This window comes from Megalops cyprinoides, chromosome 15 (assembly GCF_013368585.1).
Source record: "Megalops cyprinoides isolate fMegCyp1 chromosome 15, fMegCyp1.pri, whole genome shotgun sequence".
In the NCBI taxonomy this organism is placed as follows: domain Eukaryota; kingdom Metazoa; phylum Chordata; class Actinopteri; order Elopiformes; family Megalopidae; genus Megalops; species Megalops cyprinoides.
The window spans coordinates 17,352,464-17,376,137 of NC_050597.1; the positions used below are offsets into that span (position 1 = coordinate 17,352,464).

Below are 23,674 nucleotides of genomic sequence, written 5' to 3' on the forward strand. Positions count from 1 at the left end.
ACAGCAGCAAAGCTAAAACAGAGGAGAGAGACAAAGAGAGTATTTCTCCCACTGCCCCAGGTTGGACAGGACCTGAATAGGGTGACATTGTCCCATCCTCTCACTTCTTTCTTTGTATCGTTGTATCCCACACATGCTGAATATGTGAATGAGTGAGCAGAAAGAATAAACCAGACAGACCCTGATGTATACATGCACACACATATACAGACAGACAAACTCAGACACACATACACGCACAGACACACAGGTTACCTTTCTCTTTGACCATGTCCTTAGGTCTGTGATGACAGTCAGAGTTAGCTGATGTTGTTGTGGGGGGCGTGACAGGTAATGACAAGCTGGGTTCTGTTGTGAAACTGCAATGTAGACGAGGGGGAGACCCTGAGAGACAATTCCTCTTCCCAAATGCACCAGGCGACCTAGCGTATGTGTTCTGCCTGCTTGCTTCTTTCTCCCTCCCCTCCCCCACCCCTGTGGCCCCCTGGTGGACTTTGCCCCCTCCCTGTAGTCACAGGGGTGCAGCTGCTGTGTGACAAATGCAGATTTGTCGGATACAAAGACACACCAAAAAAGACACACAGATATATCTGTCTGGTCCAACAGATACCACCAAGGTACTGTCACAGAACTCTCCATCGCTTTCTCCCTCTTTCTGTCTGGTTCTCTTTATCTTTCTCCCTCCATTTCTGCGTCCCTTTCTCTGTTTCTGCCTTTCTGTCTCCCTTTCTCTGTCTCTTTGTCTCCCTTTCTGTACCTTTTTTTAATCTCTTGGTCTCTCTCTGTGTCTTATGCACATGCTGTTGTTGGTTGTCCTCACTCTAACAGGGACAATAGCTCCTGCAGCACTGGCATTGCGCAGTGGCTCTGTGTTACAGAGCTGAGTTCTGCATTGTCGTCTGAATCATTTACCACAGGACCTCAAACTGCTATGGTCCCTCCTGAACTGACACCCCACAACTAAACAACTAAACAAATAGCCCCTCCCAAATACAAAAAAAATATATATAGAAGGAATAAATTCAGACACTCTAATGGAATATTGAGATAACCTCCAACATGTCTGTCTTCTGCAGTGTCATTACTGTGACCTACAGGCTGTCACACTAATGCATTCAGTTCCACAGTATGCAGGGGTTATGAGTGGCTGTTTTTAGTAATCACCTGAATAATGCTGAAGTACTAAATACAGATGCAGAGAAAAGCGCCATGCATCCGTCTGCAGGTTGTTTCCAACACCTTCACTCAACTTTCAAATACAGTATGTCAAAATGAACAACTACACTCCTGTGTGAAGAAATTATATAAAGACTGTAGATTGGGAGGTTTTAGAAGGGTGATGACAGTTTAGAAAGAGTTCAGTCTTGTTCAGTGTTAGGATTAGGTGTTTACTGCTAAGGGGAGAACTGGTTAAAGCAGTTAGAGCATAAGCCATCCCACACTGTCCCACTGCGGGTGACAGAATGAGGCTTTCCTCAGAATTAGCAATCTACCTCATCACATAAATGGGCACATAAATTAATTAATTAACCAAAGAGAGTCTTATCTCTCACTGATTGAGAAACACAGGCCTGATACACAAAGTACAAAGAGGATCAGCAGCCACACTCTGGAGGGGGTGCAGATTTCATTTGGGTGTCGGTATATTTTACAGGGAGTCTGGAGTTCAGAAGCAGATGGTGGGGCAATGGGGTGATTTAAAGGGGGTAACCAAAACCCATAAGCAGTCCTCTGTCAGAACACATGGCGTCAGATCTGCAGGCCTGCTGTAGGAGGGAGGTACAGGGAATGCAGCGGCATGTCCCTGCTACCATATACCCCCGCCATTCCCTTCATAGCCCCCTGCTCAGTAAAGGCTAGACGCACAAACATGCCCTCATCTTTCACCATGATTGTGAAGACCCAAGGATCCCCCAGTAATATACAGGCTCTGTTAGAGGCAGCTACCAACTGCACATACACATTTCATTCATGATTTTTCACACATTTTTTTTTTCATTCCGTCCCTTTTGTAGAGGCACAAAGATATAAGAGAAAGAACTAAACCTCAGACACAAAGGGAGGAGTCATAAAGCAGAGGAAATCTCTTTCTATAGATGTCTCTTGTAATTGGGTGAGAGGTTATTTTCCGTACCAGATAAAGATGGCAATTGATCTGAGGGATTTCAAATCTATCCCGACAAATATAAAACTTACAATACGTTTGGCATAAGATGTTACTGCCTGTGTATATTTTCACAACATAATGGATATATCTGACTTTCAGACGTAAATGTTTAACAGGCTTGTGAGAAAGCTGCTATGACCTGCTTTAAATACACATGTTAATATCCTTGTGATAAATCCTATAGGATCCTGTTAGGAGTATCACGGGAAAATGGCTTTCATGTCTGACACCAAAAATCAATAAAAGCAGGAGAGGACAATTAATATGTTGACTTAAATGAGCCTAGTTATCTATCACTTAAGAAGTATAACTAATCTTTATTAATCAGTTTAGGCTTCCTTAAGTTAGTTCACGTGGCATGTTGAATATGTATGGGTTCTATGGTTGTATTTAAACAGGTCTGAGAAAGATTCTATCAAGCTCTATAGGGTAGACCTTCTGGGTCCACACAAGATATATCTGCTAAGACTGGCTTTCATGGGGCTGCTCGGCACTCTGATAAATGACTTAAATGGTCATTCATCAAACCTAACCAATAAATTTGGTCTAACAATGAAATCAAAAATTATACATTTTCAAAATACAGCTATTCAACAGCAATTTGTTAAGGTGGTAGCAACATTTCAGATATAAACATCCAACACTTAACCATGCCATTCTAACCAACCATTTTAATGTTTTGTAAAAATGAATTCCAAGAATTCCCTATTGCCAAAAAGCATTTCCTGAAAGTCAAGCACTGAACCTCTTCTGTTAACACATCTAAAATCAGCCATGTTATTTTTTCTGATTGCATCATTCACAATTATAACAAGCCCAGTCAGCCGTCAATGATCATTTCATCAATCACTTATCAATTATTAACATATTTTTTGACGATACACTACGATGCCTGTCAATATGAGCTTCAAATTAATAGCCCCCTGAGCACTGCAGTGTAACTAACTGGAACCAACTGATGTGGCATCTCTTAACTCCAAGCTCACCCACTCTCAGGCACACATGACAGCATATTGACTTCTCAGGAAGGCAGTCTTAGCCATGATCGCTGAGGTAAAGTTCTGATTGGATGAAGAGGGGAGTAAATCAGTTGGCTGTCATCCTGTAGCGACATCTAGCCACCCATGTTTGTGTGTTTGCATGTTTGCGTGATAAGCTTTAACCCCCAGGGGCACCCCAGTTTCTTTCTTGGCATCTTGGACATGATTTGAACAGAAGACAGAGAGAATGAGTTTGCAGAACAGAACAGAATCAGAGGATTAAGAAGAAGATGAAAAAACATAATCACAAGAAAACAAGAAACAAACTCAAGATTGAAATGATAAATTCAAAGTAGTTTTTCCCTTCGTATGAAATCTGCTATGTAGAAAAATAAAACAACTCAGGGTTCTCAACATTCAAATTACCAGCATTTTCTATTACGTGGTTTAAGGTCCCATCAGGATTTAGTAATATGAAGTACTGAATAACTGTCAACCCATGCCTGATGTCTTGTGTAGACTATCATATGTAATTATTTGCATTAAATTGAAATCATTGATAAGATTTGAGGAGCCACAATCAAGTTTTGAATGAGAAAGATTTGGTGTATCCAAGTGGTCTGTGGGAAAAGGTTACAGAGATTGTGTGCAGAGAATCCTATCTTTATTCTACCTTTTCATGCTTCTAGCAAGCAGGTCATCTCTCATGTGGCTGGTATACTCCTGAATCTTTTGTGAGGGAGAGTTCCAGCAAGTTAATTAATTATCCAGAGAAACTCTTATCTCCACTATCACAGACTGAGAAGCACAGGCCCGAAACACAGCGAAAAGAGGATTTGCAGCCACACTCTGAAGGGGGTGCAGATTTCATTGGGGTGTGGACATATCTAAGAGGGAGTCTGGCGTACTGAATCTGATGTTGGGGTAACAGTATGATTTATGGGAGTAACTGAAGGCCATACGCAGCTCTGTACTCATGGCATCAGTCAGCAGTGAGCACATGAGCTCAGATCTGCAGACTTGCTGTAGGAGGGAAGCAAAGGAAACACAGAGACAAACCCATGCTACACTGCATCCCCGACTCCCTCCACAGCCTCCTGCTCAGCAGGGGCTCCACTCACAAACATGGTTTAGATTCCCCTCCAAAATAAAATGCTGCATTCAGTTAATTGTATGATAGTACATATTAACACAGTTCATTTTTATTTTTTCACAATGAAGTATTCAATGTTTAGCAGTTAATGATATTTAAAGCACTATACAAATGTCAGTTTATGCCCGATCATTTCAGTCTAGAATTAATGTAATGTCTCATATGTCTGAACCACTCCACAATCCAGCTCCACCTGTATTAGCTCCACCCATTAAGACAGGTGGGTTCAAGGTTTCTGGTTCTGTGGATGCTATACTTGTTTATGCGGCAGAGGTACAGTTACAGTGAAACACAGGTAGGTCTTTAGAGACCATATTGGCAGACTAACACATGTACACATCCATGACCACACCTCCCCAGACAAATCCAATTCTGGTTCTGTCGACACTTATACAAGTCTAGTCTTATACTAGAAGTCTGAATACTTCTCTAATCACCTTTACCATGAGCAGTCAATCATAATGCTAAAATAGATATCCCTAAAATTATGATTCTGAAACTGTGTACTGCATGCAAAGTGACAAGCACCACGGCATGTTCAGTGTATGGACAATACTGCTAAAACAAAAGAAAATACAGATCCTGCTGTGATTGCGTTTCTGGGAATACGATAATAGGGGGTTCCAGTAGGATTTCCCATAATTACCAAGGAACACTGTCTTCTTTGTCTGTTATAGTGCCTGTCATGTCTGTTGAGTTAAACTCAGATTCAAGTGAGTTTACAAAATATCTATCTGAAGTCGATATCCTAACTGTTCCTGATTAGAGGAGGGAGGAGTTCAACTTCTTACCTGAATAACTACTTCTGTTTTTGGTTGTGGATATAAGGAAAGCTAATGTGTGGAATACTTATTTGTCTGATGCCTATTTAATTGTGGCACACAGCTAGTCATAGTCAATCTGCTTGATAGTTACCTCAACTAAGGAGTAACTGAGGAGAGCCTTGCTTTTGATACGTACACACCCCGTAGAGACTAATATTCCCATATGTTAAAAAAGGATTAATACAAAACTAGCCATGAGATGCCAGCATTTAACAATAAATAACTACAGTTTCCCAAAATGCATGCTACAAAGAATTCTAAAATGCACCTGTCTTTTGGCATACCTCAGATAGCTAATGTAATCTGAGTTTAACAGCAAGCAAAATAGTTGTCTGTGTTACGAAAAGATTTTTCACACACAACATCAGACGATGTTACATTACCTTACATTATCTTCCAAACTAGTTTTTCATGACTCCTGTACTAAATGTTGCTACTGCTGAGGCCGTGACATGGTGACGTGATCCAAATGCTCACTTTCACCAGTTCAACAGATCTTCAACAGATCATTAGTACTTGACTTTGTTTTTTAATACATGGATATATTCATGCTCAAACATTCTGCATTTAACGTAAGCTTTCACTAATCCTAATGAATTTTTGCTGTTCTTTACCCAGTGAAGCTAAGTGTTACATAAGTTTGAGAAAGCGCCAATACTGCATAAAACCCTGTTCAGGAGTCAATGAAGTGTGATTATGTAACAAACACAGCCTCAGGCTATTCCAGGGGAAGGTGATAGAGCCCAGAGCTTATCAATTACTGAAGCCACTTGAGGAGAGTTCATCTGCCTGCACCATTTTATCAATTAAATTTTACCATTTATTTGGAGCAGGCCTCTTTCTAAAAGTGAGTTATCCTGCATTTCTACATTATGGTGAATTCCACTGGATAACTGAAAAAGGCTCAGAAGACTTTGGATGGTAACCTGTAACAGAATGAATATAGCGATAAACACCTTGGGCCACAAATTTGGTGAGGTAAGACTTTACTATGATGGACAGTGTCAGGTATTTCAGACACTTTTGTCAATAACCTGATACTTCCATCTGAGAACAGTTATGCTGATGGATGACATAAACCCAACTACAAAGGTGCTCGCCACAGTTTGGGTACGGAGGAAAAATATTACAACTGAAATGAATGGATTTTGTTCACATCATGGAAAAACATATATCAAAGAAAGAAAACAGCAACTAATGAAATTGAAAACTGTCACAGAAATCCTCAGCAGTGATTAATTACATGAAATAAGCACATGATATGAAGTCATTAAAAACTAGCATCCACACATTACTATGCTAACTACTACTACTATTTAAAAAAGAAAAGGGAAAAAAACACCTATTTCCACATGAAACAGACAATGCTTCAATTGCTGAGTGTTAGCTCTCAAGGCAATATAAACACAGTACACTCTTATACCTGGCCTGGAGTTCCTACCTGCCCTGGCTCTCCTACCTGCCCTGAAGCTCCTACCTGCTCTGGCTCTCTGGCCTGCCCTGAAGCTCCTACCTGCTCTGGCTCTCCTAACTGCCCTGGAGCTCCTACCTGGCCCCGGCTCCAGCCGCTCGCTGACATAGTAGTCATCAGGGTTGAGGTAGGGCAGCTGCTCCATCACAGTATGCTTGGGAATAAGGTACAGCACCTCTGCCACATGTCCGTCCTCGATGATGGACATGCGTTTGACTGAGTTCCTGCATTTGAGCCGCGCCGCGCCCACCTCCTGGCTCTGGCTCGACCCGCATAGCTTCCCCAGGCTGTTGAGTGTGGGCAGAGAAGGCATGACAAGAGCATCCAGCCGTGTCACTTCCTCAGACTGCAGGCACAGCACGATAACTCCCAGCTGTGTCACGACCCAGAACGTAGAGACAGGGCGAAAGAGTCCCAGCTTATCACACCCCAGAATGGAGGTACAGGATTCAGATGACCAGGCATACGGGGTGAAAGCATCCAGGCATAGTGAAAGAGCATTCAGCCAGGTCACCCTGTGGAGTGTAGGTATGGGGCGAGAAGCAGCTTACTGCCTGAAATACTGTCGCCAAGCCCGCCCAACAATCTCCTTCAGGCTAAAGAGGATTAAGGCTGACGTAGTTTTGGCAATAATCTTCAGTGGACAAGTCAGGTGACTCAGGTAGTTTGTCATGATTGATGGTCTCTCCACCTGACACAAGTCATGGAGCAGTGATATTAAAAAAGAGCCATGCCTATAATAATCTACAGTGAGCGGACTTCTTTAAGAGGATTACAAAGCCTTAATTTTAGTCTAATATTTTATTACAGTTTAAAACACTCAATTGCTTCATTGCTCTGCCTTGGGTAAGCCTGTGTGCACCTATGTTATTAAAGTTTCCCCAACCACTGTGTAACTGTAGAGAGGGTTCTTTGTTTTTATTGGATGGCATTGAGAGGCCAGAGAGGTGATTCTAATATCTCCATTCACTTTGACCCTGAAGACTGGATCATATAGGCTTTGTGAGAAATTAAATCTACATTAATACAAAGTTGATTTCAGTCAGTGGACATCTCAACAGATAGTTTAGGTAAAATGATATTCTGGAAAGGAAACAGAATGTACTTTTTTCCTAGTGGAGTTGATGTGATGTCATCTAGTGGAAATTTGCTGAAAGCTTCAGCCAGCGACATATCTCCACACAGCTTCATTTATATTTCATAACTTGGAGATCTGCACATCATACAACGATACAATGTCTATTCACACAGGCCATATCAAATGTCTCTTCTATGAATGTTTCTAGAAACTGTATCCCTAGTTCATATGACAAGAAATGCCTACAGCACATCCATTCTTGATTTAATTGATTGATTTAAACAACAGGAATCAAGAAAATATTTCATACAAATCGTGTGCTTTGTATATTGTTTCCCCATTTCATTTCAATTTTCATTCATTTCAATCTGCTCTTTGAGGTACACGCTGCACATTTGCTCTCAATAGCATGATGCTATAGTTTGATGATGAGACTTCAGGATGACAAAGTCATCATCATTGGTGATGAAATGCAATGATGTACCGTTTCTTGAGAACATGCGTGTTCGCATGAGACATCTGAAAGAATTTGAAAAACTTGTTTGGACTGGCAGTGGTAAAGCAAAGGATTTAGGGAAAATGCCCGCTGGATGGATTAAATAACCAAAATCTTCAATCCATTTGATTTTTGCTGAAAATGTTTTACAAGTAGATTTCAAAAAGAATTTGATTTGTTAAAAAACAGTACTGAAAAAAACAGATGTCCCACTACATGTCTGTGTTTCTAAGCTCCTTATGAATTATAGATTACAGCCCTGTCTCCCTCATAAATGATTATGCTATTTTAGACAAAGCACCATGCTACTTAGACACGATTCACTGACCAAGCAGGGTGGATCAAGGAGAGAATCTCTTTGTTTCAACATTCCTTACTTTTGGAATATATGATCTGTATTTTTTGCATCTCTAGGACACTAATATAAATTTTCGGTTAACACATTTCTCTGTAGAGTATTTACAGTGAGCTTATTCAGAATCATTGCAGTGATCAAAAACAAATCCTGCTAAATCCTGAAGCATAAAACAATAAAAAGAAAGCAATAATTTTGGTGACCAGGTATTCTGTGAGTAAAAGATTTTCATAATCAAATGCAGCTGTTTAAATTTTAAAAACCAGAAGTTGTGGTTGTATGGTTGTCTATTGTGATATGTAATTAATACAGAAGATGGAATATTAGATTTTTAGACTTTGACCATTTCAGAAGTATTGTATTAGAAAGCCCAGTGAAAAAGGGGTTCTGTCCACCATGACATCATAGCTCACACTGCTCACCAAATACATTCAGTCCTTAGGGTTCTGAGAGTGATTGCATCAAAGCCTTTCTGACAATTAAATCCCGAACCTCCAGACTCTGAGGAACAACCAATTATGCAACATGGATTATTGCAGGTGTTAACTCTTAGAACTTGTTGGAGATAAAGATTTCAAAGCTGACTGTCTGGGATTAAAAACTCAATCTGCCCACTGAGACGTAGGAAGTACACTGCTGTCAGACTAAATCCTTTGGTTCACTACTGGTGCTGAATATCTAATACACGACTACATATTGGACATGCTTTGCATACACAGAGTAGAAACACTAAGCCTGCAAAAGCCATTTCTAACTCACTTATGTGTTGGTTGGCTGTAACACAATCCTTTGTGGTCAAACTCAGACCCGCTTCAATCAGTATCCGCCACTGCAGAATTAGAAACAGCCCTGTATGAACAGAACGGGGTCCTGCAGAATCAGAACAGGCCTTACTTGTGTAGATATGGACCTACAGGAGTACAACCAGGCCTGCAGAATCATACTTCATCCCAGCCCCCTTGGTGCTGTCACAGGAAAACAGTATCTCCCCAGACTGCACAACAACCCCGTCAGGTGTGTTTGTCCCTTTAAGTCATGCCCTCCCTCGGTCTCCAGAAAGCCAGATTTCCTGTCCATGTAAAAGCTTCCCTCTCCCGCCGGCCACACCCTTACAGGCATATTACAGACATGTAAAGAGATGGTTTATTGCCTAATCATCACCAAACAAAAACACAAATAAAGAAGCAAGTACACACACAGCCCTCATATTCCCTCTGCAGAAAACATTGGAGGAGTTCCCGTCTATCCACAGAGGGAGGTATGAAAAGGCGTGCTCTCCACAGACAGCACTGCAGCATGTCTCAGCTCACATGCCCTCTCAATTACTCCTCTGCTTCTGTCTCCTACTGAATTGTCCTCATTCAGCCTGCAGTGTGAGAACTACCAGTCACCCTGTCCTCTGTCCTCGTGGTAAAAGTCACAGGAAAGATGGAGTGCTACCATTCGTGCACAGCTCTCATTCTCTATTATTCCCTTTAACTAGCTGCTCCCAAACCAACACCAGCAAGGCATACCTACACAAATACACGCACTCACACACATACACACACGTGTATGCACTTCTGTACTAACTGAAAGACACACAAGTATCGGTGTAACCTCTTAGGCACAAAAATACACACAAATACAGACACACATACATACACACATCAGACATGTTGCCTTGAACACAGCAGATACACTTCATGCACTACTGCAGTTTCAGCAGCTCTCTTACCATGCAGCCCAAAGCAAGAGGTGATTTTCTGGGTGTACTGACAGATCCCCCCATTCTGCTGCTCCTGCTGCCGCACATTTCTCTCTCCCATCCCGACTGATGCTCCAAAGAGCCAGCCTGGACGCTCTGAAGCAGAACACTTTTTCTTCTACCCCATCAATAATTCAGCCGGTGACACACACATACGCACAGACATACACGCACGCACGCACACACACACACTCAGAAAGTGCTGAATAGGGTATACCAGACAAGCGTCAGGTTATGAGCTGGGGATGCTGCAGGTTGGGTTGGCTCTGAATGATTGTGCTGCAATCTAACAGGTAGACACAGACACTGGTGCAGAAGGGTGTGGCTTCTGTGAGAGTGGTGTGATTCCACGCACCATCCCACCATCCCCTCCCATCATGCACTGAGATCTTGTTTACAGGATGTTTTTTCCCCTATTCACGCATAAGGTACCCCCTAAAAACCCAGCCCCTTTAATGAAAATACCTCTTTAGAACCTTTATGACACAAATTTGTGAATAAATGTAGGGCATCATTAGACTGCATGTTTAATAATGCAAGACTATTGTTTTCTGTCGAGATTACTTCTGGTTATGTTTATAGAATCGAAGAAAAAGTAAATCAATATACCGCCTAAAGCTTTGAAGCTGCATTTACAAAACACACATACTGCATTATGCTCAAATTAGTGTACTAAAGTATTTATTGAAGATGTTATAATTGTTATGAGTAAGAAACAACTGTGGTCCTAGATGCTCAGATATGTTTGTGTGACCTAATCCTGCTGAAATATTGTTCTAAAAGCAAATCTTTAAGGTTGTATTATGTTATGAGTTGTAGAGTTGGTAACATTAATGTACAATCAGCTTACAGGTAAGCATATTGAAAGCATATGTGAAATGTACTTTTTTCTGTATTAATTAATTCTTTGAGAGTCGCATGGTCTTACATCCAGAAATTTTTCATCATTTGTAACATAGATATGCAAGATAAATTGGAAAGAGTACATTCTCTTCAGATGGGCAGAGGGAAAGGGTCAAGTTACAGAAAATAATTTAGGTATACACTGGGAGGTATGGTCAGGACTGGCGCTATGGGTGTGCTTAGAGGTGCATTGCACCCCCAGACGGACCTCAGTGCACCCCCAGTTGTCACCTTATGTCCTGATATCTACATAGCATTTATGACTTTTTGTGCACCCCATAGATTGCAATTACACCCCTCGGTATTTTCTCCTGGCGCTGCGCCTGAGTATGGCTTTGGAGTAGCGCTTTTTTAAGTTTGTGTGAGATAATGTAGATAAAATGGCTTCATTTGGCATCAGTAATTTTAATGACATCCTTATTTTCTCAATTGCTTTACTTACTTATTGACTTGTTACTTACTGACTTGTTTTACTCACTACAGACCTATTTAGAAAATCTGCTTTGGACTTGTGAGTAACTTACCATTTTTTGGAGATATTGTTTCTTTTTTTTTACTGTCAGTTATGGGCTAAAATGATGCTATCCATATAATTTCATGTAGTGTAATGGAGTAGAACCATAGCTATGATTGTCAATGAGGGCATTGTCATGGTACCTTTATTATCTATAACTGGGGAATCTCTGAATACAGGAATGCAGGACAGAAGACAGTAAGCTAGCAAACAAACAATCCTAATCAAGTGCCAGTTAGCTACCAGGGCAGCTATCTATTTTTACTTTACTAGATAATTACTCCAGGTAGCTGGCAAGTTCTGTGGATTTTCAACATTACTGGCAACCTTACTAGCTATATCACAAGCACTGTAATTTTTCACCTTTATTATGCTCTTTGCTAGTAGCCTTATTAGCCAGTTATCTGGATAACATCTTTAGCTGCCTGAAAAACAAAATTAGCAAGATAACCACCTAGCTGGAAGCTCAGTCTATCTTCTAAGCTTGTCATTCTTGTCATTGAGATGATACATTTGTACACCTGTAACTAGCTGTAAATAAGAAACCTAGGTCAGGGGTTTGACGAAGACAATGTCCACTAACCTTGCTTACTTTAAGTTAATATGCAACACAAAGCTATTAAAATTATAAGGAAGGTTTTACATAATTTTATTTTTGTTCTTGCTATGATTAGAGTACAATTATATTCCTATTACTTTAAGCAATATTATTAGATCTGTTATTGACTACCTACTCTGTAAGTAGCACTCATTCACAGTAATGATGGTTGTTGATTTTATTTTTAATGCATCCTACTACATCAAAAACATTACATGTGCATCCTTATTGGAAGCATCTTTAGTGGAAATATTTGGAGGATGAGGTCAATGTTGTCTTTCTGAAAAGAAGAAGACACAGAAAAACAACATATGGAAAAAAGTGTGTGTGATGTGTAACCACATGAATTCTGTATAATCAAGTGAGGTTACATGGTACAGATGTAAACATTTTTTAGGATACTTTTGGTACATTGTGGTTATTTTTGGAGGAAACCCCAAAATGATTTATCTTTCTCTCATGGATGATAACTTGTCTTTTCAGTTCAAGGACCAGTTTCAAACCACAGCGCAACAGTTCAGCAGCTTTCTCTCCAGAATGCAGACAATAAATGATAATACATTTTAAACTAACCCCTTTTAAACTGCGAAAAAAAATCATTCTTGAATTTGTGGCATTTATATAGTTTGACTTTCCACTGCTGCAATGCAGTATCAGAGACTGATGTAACTCAGTGTGAATACCATAAACATCCTACTACTGTATATCTTACTGGTCTCCACGTCTGCCATCAGCCTTGGGTTTAAGTGAGTATTATAGACAGGGGTCAACATACTGTATATACACTGTCAATGCAGATATTAAGTCATCACTGCAGGACTCAAGAGCACCACCTATTGGACATAATCCACACAACCATGCAAAAGGCTAACTGCAGAGGGGAGAGAGACATGATTCAACAGGAATTATAATATATGCAATGTTGAAAAATATGTAATGAACAGTGAGTTCTGTGACAATCATGGTGTTCATCAGAAATGATAAGCTTTTATAATGCATCTCAGTTTTAATGTTCCCACAGACCTGAATGCAGGTTTTCTGTGATGTTTATGCTGAGTAACCTCTACAGCAGCCTCAGTAAGTGGGCTTTAAGGAGCTGCAGCTGGGGATGGAGAGTGATCATGCTGTATGAACAGAGAGACTGAAGGCAGAGGAGGCATTAACATTCAGGGTTTTTCCACACACAGGGAATTAAACGCAGTGCTGACGTGCATGTATTACTGAAGACCTCTGTCCATATTAAGTGGTTCATAGGTCCTTGATCAATACTGTCTGTAGCCCATTCGTTACATCCTCAAACATACCTGCTGTGCAGAGGACAACAGAACCAGTAAACCATATACTCACCATATATCCCCTAAGGCAGACAGCTGAGGAAGACTTTATGGTGGTCATATGCATTCTTTGGTGCAACACTGCAGATAGCAACAGCAAAAATGATTTTTTTTTTTAAAAAAAAAGCTAAATCTAAAAACCTCTCATCTAGTGATGTTTATTTTCACAAACCCACAACAATTTATTGAGGAATATCATATCCTAATAGGATATGAGACTTAAGTGCTGACACACTGACCAGTAACCAGTCATTAGCCATCAGACTAGTTTATTTGTAGCTAAACCTGTGTTTCATTTTACTACTGTAGATAACATCATCTGGTAGTATTTACTCCAATCACGTGCTTTTAGTTGATTCTCTGACACGACATTCTTGACTCTACAGTGTGGTATAGCCAACATCCAGTATTCCTGCATGATACAACACAATGAGATCAAACATCTGGTCTCAGTTCATTTCCAAGCAGAATCGGAGCACTGCAGACAGCAAAGACATTCCTACAATACCATCTCCTCCAGCACAACTCAATTTCAAGCAAGGGTCTAAAACAGAGAGGTGAGCAGACCTATTGAACATCTGCTGTGTCCCCAAACTGACCTACGTCAACAGCTGTTATTGTTTACATAAAATGTGCAGACATACCACAGGAACCCAGTTAAGATAAAACAAAGTCTACCTGATGAGATTAATTTCTCCTGCCTCTGATGAACATCAAAAAGGGAAATTATAGAACAATTCCTTCAAGTATCTTCGTTTAATTCTTATAAATGTTAAATGTTAACATTTGTTGTTTGGGAGTATCCACACAAGTCTACAGACTGATTTACAGTTAAACAGTGCACTAAACTGACAACTAAACATACAATAATCTCTTTGTTTTAGGACCAAAACTATTTTAGAGAACAGATATATCTGTTGGGCCAACACTAACTGTGTATGCCACATGTATCATCATTAAAAGAATTTCTTCAGTACATACCTTTATGTAGCAGCCACCCATACAAGTGCAGAGCATAAAACAAAATGTCTCTGGGACAAAGATGTGAAGCACTCTGATTTAGGTAGTTAGCCAAGTAATAAGGTAGGTAGCTACAGAACAACTAGCAGTTCACTTACTAGCTTGCTGGTCAGCTTGCTAGATTGATAAGCAAGGGGGTGACAGGGTTTTGAGGGCATGTGTTGGGGGTGAGGTGCAGTTGCCCATCAAAAAAATGTAGTGACCGGGTCCCTCTGAGAAAATAAACCAGACACAAGGTGTCTGCTGCTTCCTGTGAATAGAGTAAAACTTTAAGTTAACACAGAGCAAATACAGTTAACAGTTAACACCAAATCACCTGCTCCCCCAGGTAAGGCTTCCACCTCAGCCAATGCTAACGTGACTCTGGTTGCTAAGCAACTTGTAAGCTCCGTTTATACATTAGATAAACCTGCTCTACATTAGAATGAAGATTTCAGCATCCACTGGAGACTCAGTATTGCATAAACCAGCAGTGATAGAGGAGAGTGGGTGTGGCAAATGCAGTCCTCTGCATTAGACAGAGGCATGGGCATAGGTTTAGAGGAAAACTAACTAAAATATAATGCAGCATTTATGTGAATGGTAACAGCAGCATCCCCTTAAATGTTCAGATGAAGCCTTCTCTCCTGAATAGAGGATTTCTATCCTCAAAAACATGGCAATGCATTATAAATTAGAGTGAATGAGCAGACAGAGGTGTGTGATTTCATCTCAAGCTGCTGATGACAGTTTAATTAAAGTTGTCCTGGAGCCAAATACCCTTTAAAAAAGTCCCTCTGCTTACCTAGGGAAACTATCATTCAAGACTTGTTACTACAACCTGGACACAGAAAGATGACATAAACCCTTGTTTGCATGTGTGAGTGAATGTGTGTGTATATGTGTGTGTGTGGTGCGTGCCTGCGTGCGTGCGTGTGTATGTCTTTGTGTGCGTGTGTGCACACTCAAAAGCAGAACACACTCCTGGGACAGTCTGCTGTAGGGAGGGTCTCACAGGTTTGTTGCTGAATCACTGCCAACAGCAGCAGTCCATCTTTTAATACTGAGCCAATCAAAGCAATGGTTTGGGGACTTTGGTTATGCTTCCATGCTTACATCCTCTAATTCTGACCCTTTTCACAAGGTCCAAGTAAAGGCTGAGCTCCTTCAGCCTGGATTTGATTCCAGGCATGCCATCAGCCGACAATAACTGTGAGCCCACTGTGTTTGAACCCCACAACAGGCAGAGCTGTCTCATCTCTTTAGGCACGCCATCCAGAAAAGGCCCCCTCTCAGTCTGCTCCCTCATGATGGAGTACCTGTGTGAATGTCACTGTCATGTGAGGCCAAAAATAATACTGGCCATGGGCCAGAGTTCCACTCAAGCAATGCGGCCTTTCAGCTAAATATAGCATCTAGGACCTGGTGTCCGGTACTATAACCGACTTCACAGGAAGTCTGATATAAACCGTATCAATTCTTCTTTCCACCTCTCATCGTTTCTTTCATACAACAGGAATAGAGCAATGGCACTGGTCAAGTAACAGTTTCACAAGTAAAAGTCTCTCATCAGTTGGTATGCAATTCACATGAAGTTTTAGTAAAGAAAGTTGCACCTGGCAGTGTACTATACTTCAATGCAATACTCAGGCTCTGAAAAATTCACCAGAAAAGCATACAGTTTAAAAATGAGACAGAATAAATGCATTTGTCACATCCCACTTAATTCGAGATGACATTTAAATTTAAGTATGTGGGAAAACACATCAGAAAATCAGCTTCCAGGTTACCCTCTGCCTTTGAGCCGAGTTTAGTAAACAATCTACACAACCAAAACTGCACACACAGCAAGCCAAAAGCATATCCCTGGAGCTGGGGGCTGGCACAGATCTGTCCTATCTTATTAGGGGTGCACACGTATGTGGGAGACCATTCAGCTCTGAGGATATAATTCATGTAATTGCACTTGCATTCAGAGACAGGAAACTCCAGGAACTTCAATTAAGTCCTCATCCAAATGTTGAATGGGGAATCGGGAGTGGAGGCCTTGGCAGCCAAGCAGTGAGGCTTCTTCATGAGTTGTGTAAAAAATGACATGTAGCTACCTTTCTCCTCCCCTTCAGTCTACATTTAACTCACTTTCCAGCAATGACTACCACAGGGATTTTCATACAGTAATTATAGACTTTTACAAACTTGCACGGAAGTCATCAAGTTTGGTTCTCTGCCTTTTGACAGATGTGAAGATGAAATGTCCAGCTGACTGTGAATTCTGAATCACTGGCTGAAGAAACAGTGCAACTTGGAAAAGAAAAAAGACAACTTGGGTTTCCTCAATAAAAGGACAGAGCAGAACAGGATAGTATCATACTTTGGGAGTTTCACACATTTTGGGATGAATTCTAGAAAACAGATATTAAACATTAATCCCAGCCGCAGACAAGCAGCATTATTAGTAACACTGGAGAAAATGTGTATTGATGTCTGATGCTTCACGTATGTAAATAGTTTTCTATCCCAGGTGTGTTTTTGATCACAGTGTACATGTAATCTCTCTAATGACATAGTCCCATAGCTAAAATATCTGTGACCATCTGCGATTGAGATACCCAAATGAAGGGGCTTTACAGGGCCTTCATCACCTGCTGGTAATATGAACAGTCGTGCCATCCCCTTCTAACACTTGTGATGGCCAAACAGTAGACAAAAGCACACTCATGAGATTTTTAAAACTGTCTGCAGAAATGTATATTCCATCTGTTCAGGGGACAGGGGAGTGTGAGATCTAGTCTTCAGAACATTGAGTCAGAGTTCTCTGGGACTGCCCACCCTTCCCTTTCTCCTTTAATATGACAGCATGTTTTCTTCAATCCTCAAATCTCTCTCTCTCTCTCTCTCTCTCTCTCTCTCTCTCTCTCTCTCATTCTCTGTCTTATGTCTTCTCTGCATATTCAGTTATATGCCCCTTACGCACTTCATATTTAAAGACATTCTGACTTGAGATATGCACCTGCATAACTCACAGTCCATCCATATCTGCATTTAATAACATTAATCTACACACACTGCCACAACATTAATTTACTTTAATTTCTCATTCAGTTACATTTTCCACTTACAAAAGTCAGTCACAAGGTCATTTGAACCCCCCCCCCCCCAAAAAAAAAAAAATGCAAGAAGTTTCCTTTACATGTTTTTATTGAGTAAACTATCAACTTAAAAGTCTGCTTGTGAAAATGAAGTGTTGACACATCAAACAAACGTGTGTATTAACTGTGCATACTTGGCACAATCACTAGTAATGATCAGGTCAGCATCACTGATTACCTGTATATTAAAATTTGAAATACCACCAGTCACTAAAATGGGACCGACCAGAGCCCACACTCCTGCGGAGATCACGCAACTTTCAGTGTCACTGCAGTTACACTAACTGACCAGCAGAGCCTCATTTAGCAGTAGTGAGCGATACTGTCTAATTAAGGATTCACACAGTGCTGAGCCACTCTTTCGAACCGCACCTTGCCTTACATGATTTAAATTTGTGGACATAATAAAGTTCTGCAGAACAATGACACAACACACCACCTTGTAATAACAGTGACTGACTCCCCCTTACTTATTTAACAAGCGTCAATGGCTGAACACAACAGATTACTCGCTCCTTTTCACTAAATATGGCGTGCTTTTAAAACAAATGCTATCATTTCAGCAACTATGATACAATTGGAAAAATGTCTGTGTTAACGCTGTACACCAGTTGCCAGTTGCTTGTCTTCCATCTGATTATGTTTTCCGAATGTTTCCCCTCAACTGTCACTACGGAGCGCAATAAATACAACCAAAATTAACGACAGTGGATATTAATCTATGATAATTTACCAGATGTGTCCATTGCTAACTGTATATGAGATATACAGCTCATGCAATCATGACATATTAAATGATACATGGAGTACAGTGAAGTACACTATAAAAGCTATCCAGTAAAACTTTCCTAGTAACACTGCACTGTGCCGAACTACACCAGCTATCACAAATCCTAGCCGCATTTTTCCCACAGCTGAGCCCATAAATAATAAGTACCAACAAGAATAACCCGCACTAATAGGTCATAGCTGTAATAACCTGTGTGCGTAAAGACATCCAGGCTGTCATTCGGACCTCAAAACCATGAACGGTCTCAAAGATAAGTTCGTCCTTTAGAGGGGTGCACAACAGACGAAATAAAATGCGGTTAGTGTGATGTGAGCGACTAAGGCTAAGCCACAAGAAAAGGGCAGGTATGTCACCACGAAACTACAAAGAAATAAAGGCCTTCACGTTGCGACAAAAATCCAACTTGGTCAGTCTGAACGATGCTAATCTAACAAGAGGTCACGACAAGAACTCTGTGGTCTCAGACAGCGCAGTACAGAACACTGCAAACGAGCCGCTTTTATCAGAGCGACACATACTGCAGCATTATCAGAGTGAAACTCACCTCTCGTAGACATGTCTTGTAGAGCGGAATAATTGTCTTTCTAGCGTGTCTTGTGAACTAAAAAAATGTAATCTGAATACGAATCCGGCGCACGGATCAATCAGCAATCAAGGACAGGTAATGTTAGTTGGCTGGTAATGACAGTAAATCACAGACCAGACAAGGTCTGCACAATGACAACACCACGCGGCGGGGAAGAGAAAGCCAGCCAATCCAGAAAGCGGCAGAGGCTGGGCGTGCCCAGCGCTGAATAGACGCCCGCCTGTTTGGTATGGGTGGCTACAGTACCGGCATTAATGTACACAATGTGTTCTCTTCGTGCCGTGAAATATGGGGACGCAGACAGAACATAATCAGTAAGTGGGGGTCATAGCATCTTACAAAATAACATTTACAAGTAAACTCAATATCACATAGACAATAAGGCATCTCTACGAAAGAGAGGCAAGAGGTCTGCTCAAATGTAGTTAGATTATAATACCATCATCTGTGTAGGTTTATTTGGATGTGCCGTTTTAAAATTCAGTCAGCAGGCGTTAACATTAGCCGGTTTTACAACTGAGCCGTTTTGCTGACGCTCCAAATATCTTATGAGAGCTTCTGTGCTGCCAGGCAGAGAAAAAGCTCTGCAGTCAGGCAGTCAAGACACGCAGAAAGACAGACCTGTATGGAATAGCGAACAAGTTAAACATGCACGACCCATCTGTTATTATAAAGTAGGCTCAAAATGCAAGGGGTGGCAGGTCCATTCAAGAAAATCTATTAGTCAAAGATCTACTGTAGGAAGTAACCTGGAGATGTTATGAATGGAAAAGAACGGAACTGTTTAAACGTTAGAGTGTGTTTATACGTCGTAAGTGATGCCTTACATACAGACTGAATGTTTGAAATAATCCATTGGCAAAAGTTTCAGAGTTGTCTGAGTTTCAGCGAGGATAGAGTGTAATCAATACAGACAAGGGGCAAGAGTTGTTTACTCTTTATGAGCATCCAAAAGACATTGACCAGATAACTAACACCAGCCTGTCCTGTCTCATGTGCTGAGGAGTATGCTAACTGTGCTCACTTAAAAACGCTGACACCCTTTTTCATTAAATTGAAGGAAAATCCAACTTTACAACAAAACTATTCAACTTTACAATGTCACCACAACTTTACAACAGGCCTGTATTGTAACTATACATTGTACAACAAACACAAATCTGCACTACTTCTTAATAATGCTGCCATGTAACTGTACAATTTTACAACAGCTTCATCACACAACTTCATAACTGGACAGCACTCTGACCATGAAAATGTACAATATTATCACATTTTGATTGCAAAACAGTACCATTGTACACGCTTATCCAAAACTGTACAATTTTACAATAATCTAAGCACAAAATGGTATAAATTTATATTGCTCTCATACCCAAATGGTTCAACTTCATACAACAAATGCATAATTTTGGTAACATCTTATAGAAATCTATATAACAAACTGCTGCACCCATGAAAATGTTTTTGTTAGCACAGGTATTTTTATAAGATATTTGTGATGTGATTGATACATAGTTGAGGCTCTTTAAGAAATCTTGTTTTCATCAACCAGTAAAATTCTTGTATTATCAGAGACAAGATTCATTGGAATATCCTAATTGTCCTAACAGCTTCATAAATTCTTAATATTGTGGAAAAAGTACTACAAAACATAATCTAATTTAGCCTACTTAAAAAGGTTGATGATAGCGCCACCCTATGGCATATGTATTTCACTGTACAATACAAGAATTATTTTAATCATTATAAACTAAACAGCCTGTCCAGCATTTAAGGGCAACTTAACTTTGACCACAGTTATCCCTTGTTGATGATGTCCTTCCCTCAGACTTCTATGCCAACAAATCACCTTAGCCACTGTTCTTCGTGAAACATCAACAAGTTGAAAAGTCTCTGTCACTGAAGCCTATGCCAAACGTGCTCCAACAATCACCTCTTTTCCAGTAAACATGTCCTGATTTATTGGGGAGACCTACACCAGAACCATAAGGATAATAAGTTCTCATCATTTGGTATGAAAGCTTTGATCTTAACTGTGAAGCTAGATTTGTCCTTTTTGGTATCAATCTTGTGTACAGCAGTGTGATGTGTTAAAGAAGAGAGTGACACAGTGTGCCACAGTGTCACGTTAATGTTTTTATGTACAATCTCTGTCCTACAAAAGTGCATAAGAGAAAAAGAGTGGGGCAGTTGTATGGAAGAGCAAGGAATTAGAGTAAAAGCAGGGTGTTAGTGTAGAACAGCAGGATGTAAGTGTGGATTCTGGGTATTTTTGGTATGCCACTGCTGCAGAGCTCAGACTGTTCCAGGAATCAGGGTCTGCCTAATAGGAGAAAACAGGGCCTGAGGGAAGGCAAGTTTACTCAAGCAGGCATAAAAGCAGTGAGATATCAGAAACTCTGTGTCCCTGTAACCTCTGACCCCAGACCACATGCCCTCAGGAAGAATAGTCTCGTGATATGCAGAATCTTTGCTAATGCCCTCAATATCCAATCACACAACTGTATCTCAGCACAACTGTAGCTAAATACAACCAAAGTTCATTTCATAGTCCTCTTTATTGAAGAGTTTGACACTGGAAACACATGACTACATAGAGATTTCAAGTAACACTATCATATATCATGAAATAATACTGCCATAAAGCACACCATAAAACTGTCATACATTTCTACGTTAGAGACTTATGGTAAGGTGACCAGGCATTACTATGTAATACAACTTTAAGATACTCAGTTTACACCTGCACTATCATGACTGCTATAATGTGTTTGGATTGAATTTCACTTTGCCGAGATGAAAAGGCCCCTGTGATGGATGCCAAAATCCCATCCTTCCTGCTGTAAACACCGGACATCCTTAACCAGGAGAAGAGCAAGCAGGAGTCAGGTGATATCAGGCCCTGCATGGAGTACTTTCTGCAGCCATTCTGGAAACTCTCTGCGTCCTGGGAAAATTGGCATAGGCCACTAATGTTTATCAGTTTGTTTTTTCTGAGAATTTGGGAGTGTATTTAGAATTGGTTTAAGAACTATATTTCTTATTTCTTAATTATTAAGATTAATTATTAATTAAGTCTAAATTGTTTTGTTTGTTTTGTCTTAGTGTGTGAAATTTTATGTATGCAGTATTTCATTTCAGCTAACTTCATATGAGGACACAGCTATCTAACTGGCCTAGTCCATTTGTTTTGATTTATTTGGTCTATTTCTTGATTGATTTACCCAGTCCTTTCATGTTTGCTGCTGGTGGTTCTGGATCAGTGCCCTTCTGAAATGAGGCAGTAGGTATTGGGATTTTACAGTAAGATCCTGAGATGGATTTTAGATCCATTGGCCTCACCAGACCCACAGGTCCACAGACATGTGCAGGTAAGATCCACAGTTTTGCTGTCTTTGGAACACCAAATCTGTGGTATAAGAGACATTGCCAAGCATAGTTGTAAGTGGGTGGGATAGGTAACAGTGTACAGTTAACTAATTAACCAGAGCCTTTAATCCACTAAGAAAGAGCATACAGTAGTGCAAAGTGCAATACTAAGTCTACTCTGCATCCCCCAATGACTCTGATGTCTAGCTGTAACATGCCAGAAAGAGGCCTTCTGTAATTTGACTTAAGAGTCACTGGCAGTTGAGCTAGGATAAATGAAACTTCTCCCTGTGAAACTGTTATTGCTTCTCAGGGTGCATTTTACTGAGTTACACCTACAAAACACTGCTTTGCTTTAACTGTGCTTTAATGTACAGTAGATTCATCATTGTCACATAGGAGCACAACGAGACTCCTGTGAAAGACACAGGGTGGCAGCACTCACCAGCAGGAGTGCTGTAAGGGAAACACTACTGCAGTATATGATGCATAGCATGAACATAACTGAATATAAGAACTGCAGTTCCACATTTCCACCCCAAGAGGGCTCTTAATCAGTGAATAGAATTATCCCTTTAGGCAGAACGCAACAAATTTTGTACTTGTGCCAGCATTTGAGCCATTTTCAAAGTACTAACCCTAAGGGGTTTGCTCAGAATTCAGAGAAGAAAGGAGAAATAGTGATTTACTTATGTTTGTGCTGGCAATGTGGGATTAAACCAACATGCAGCAGTGTAAAAAGTAATGGGTGGTCAAATGATGTGATACGTGTCTTGTGATTTGCAGACAGCAGCAGCTCTGGCTGGGGCCACGAAGGAAAGGTTCATCATGTCCATCTTGTAGGCCCGGCTTATGCAAGCGTAAGGGGCCCCACATTACTGACGCATTTAGGGCCACAAAATATACACCAGTCAAAGTTGTCTTTCCAAAATTAAGGAGGCTGCAAGAACAGTATCTTCTCAAAAAAATGTATGACTAACCACCTGTCTGCAAATAGTTTCATGCAATAAGTAAATTATTATGTAATAAGTAAATAAGTAAATTATACAGTAAATTTGAGGTAGAAGACAAACGTTGAATTTTATGAGATTGGTGGCGCGTTGGTATATGTAGAGCGAAATCATGTCAGATGTAATTTTGTTTGATTTGACAACTTAA

General features: G+C 40.4%; 1 protein-coding gene across 4 annotated transcripts in view; it reads right to left on the minus strand.

The window, feature by feature from the left end:
• Positions 1-19,263, minus strand: part of LOC118789833 (actin-binding LIM protein 1-like) — a 51,063-nt gene extending 31,800 nt beyond the window's left edge. For 3 of the 4 annotated variants that reach the window (XM_036546504.1, XM_036546501.1, XM_036546500.1), the window contains exon 1: positions 10,242-10,507. In XM_036546504.1, the coding sequence (XP_036402397.1) occupies positions 10,242-10,332 (91 nt within the window). In that variant the 5' untranslated portion in view covers positions 10,333-10,507. Of the gene's footprint in view, positions 1-10,241; positions 10,508-19,102 lie in introns of those variants that run through there. The other variant, XM_036546502.1, reaches the window with a different exon arrangement.
• Positions 19,264-23,674: the final 4,411 nt, after the last annotated feature.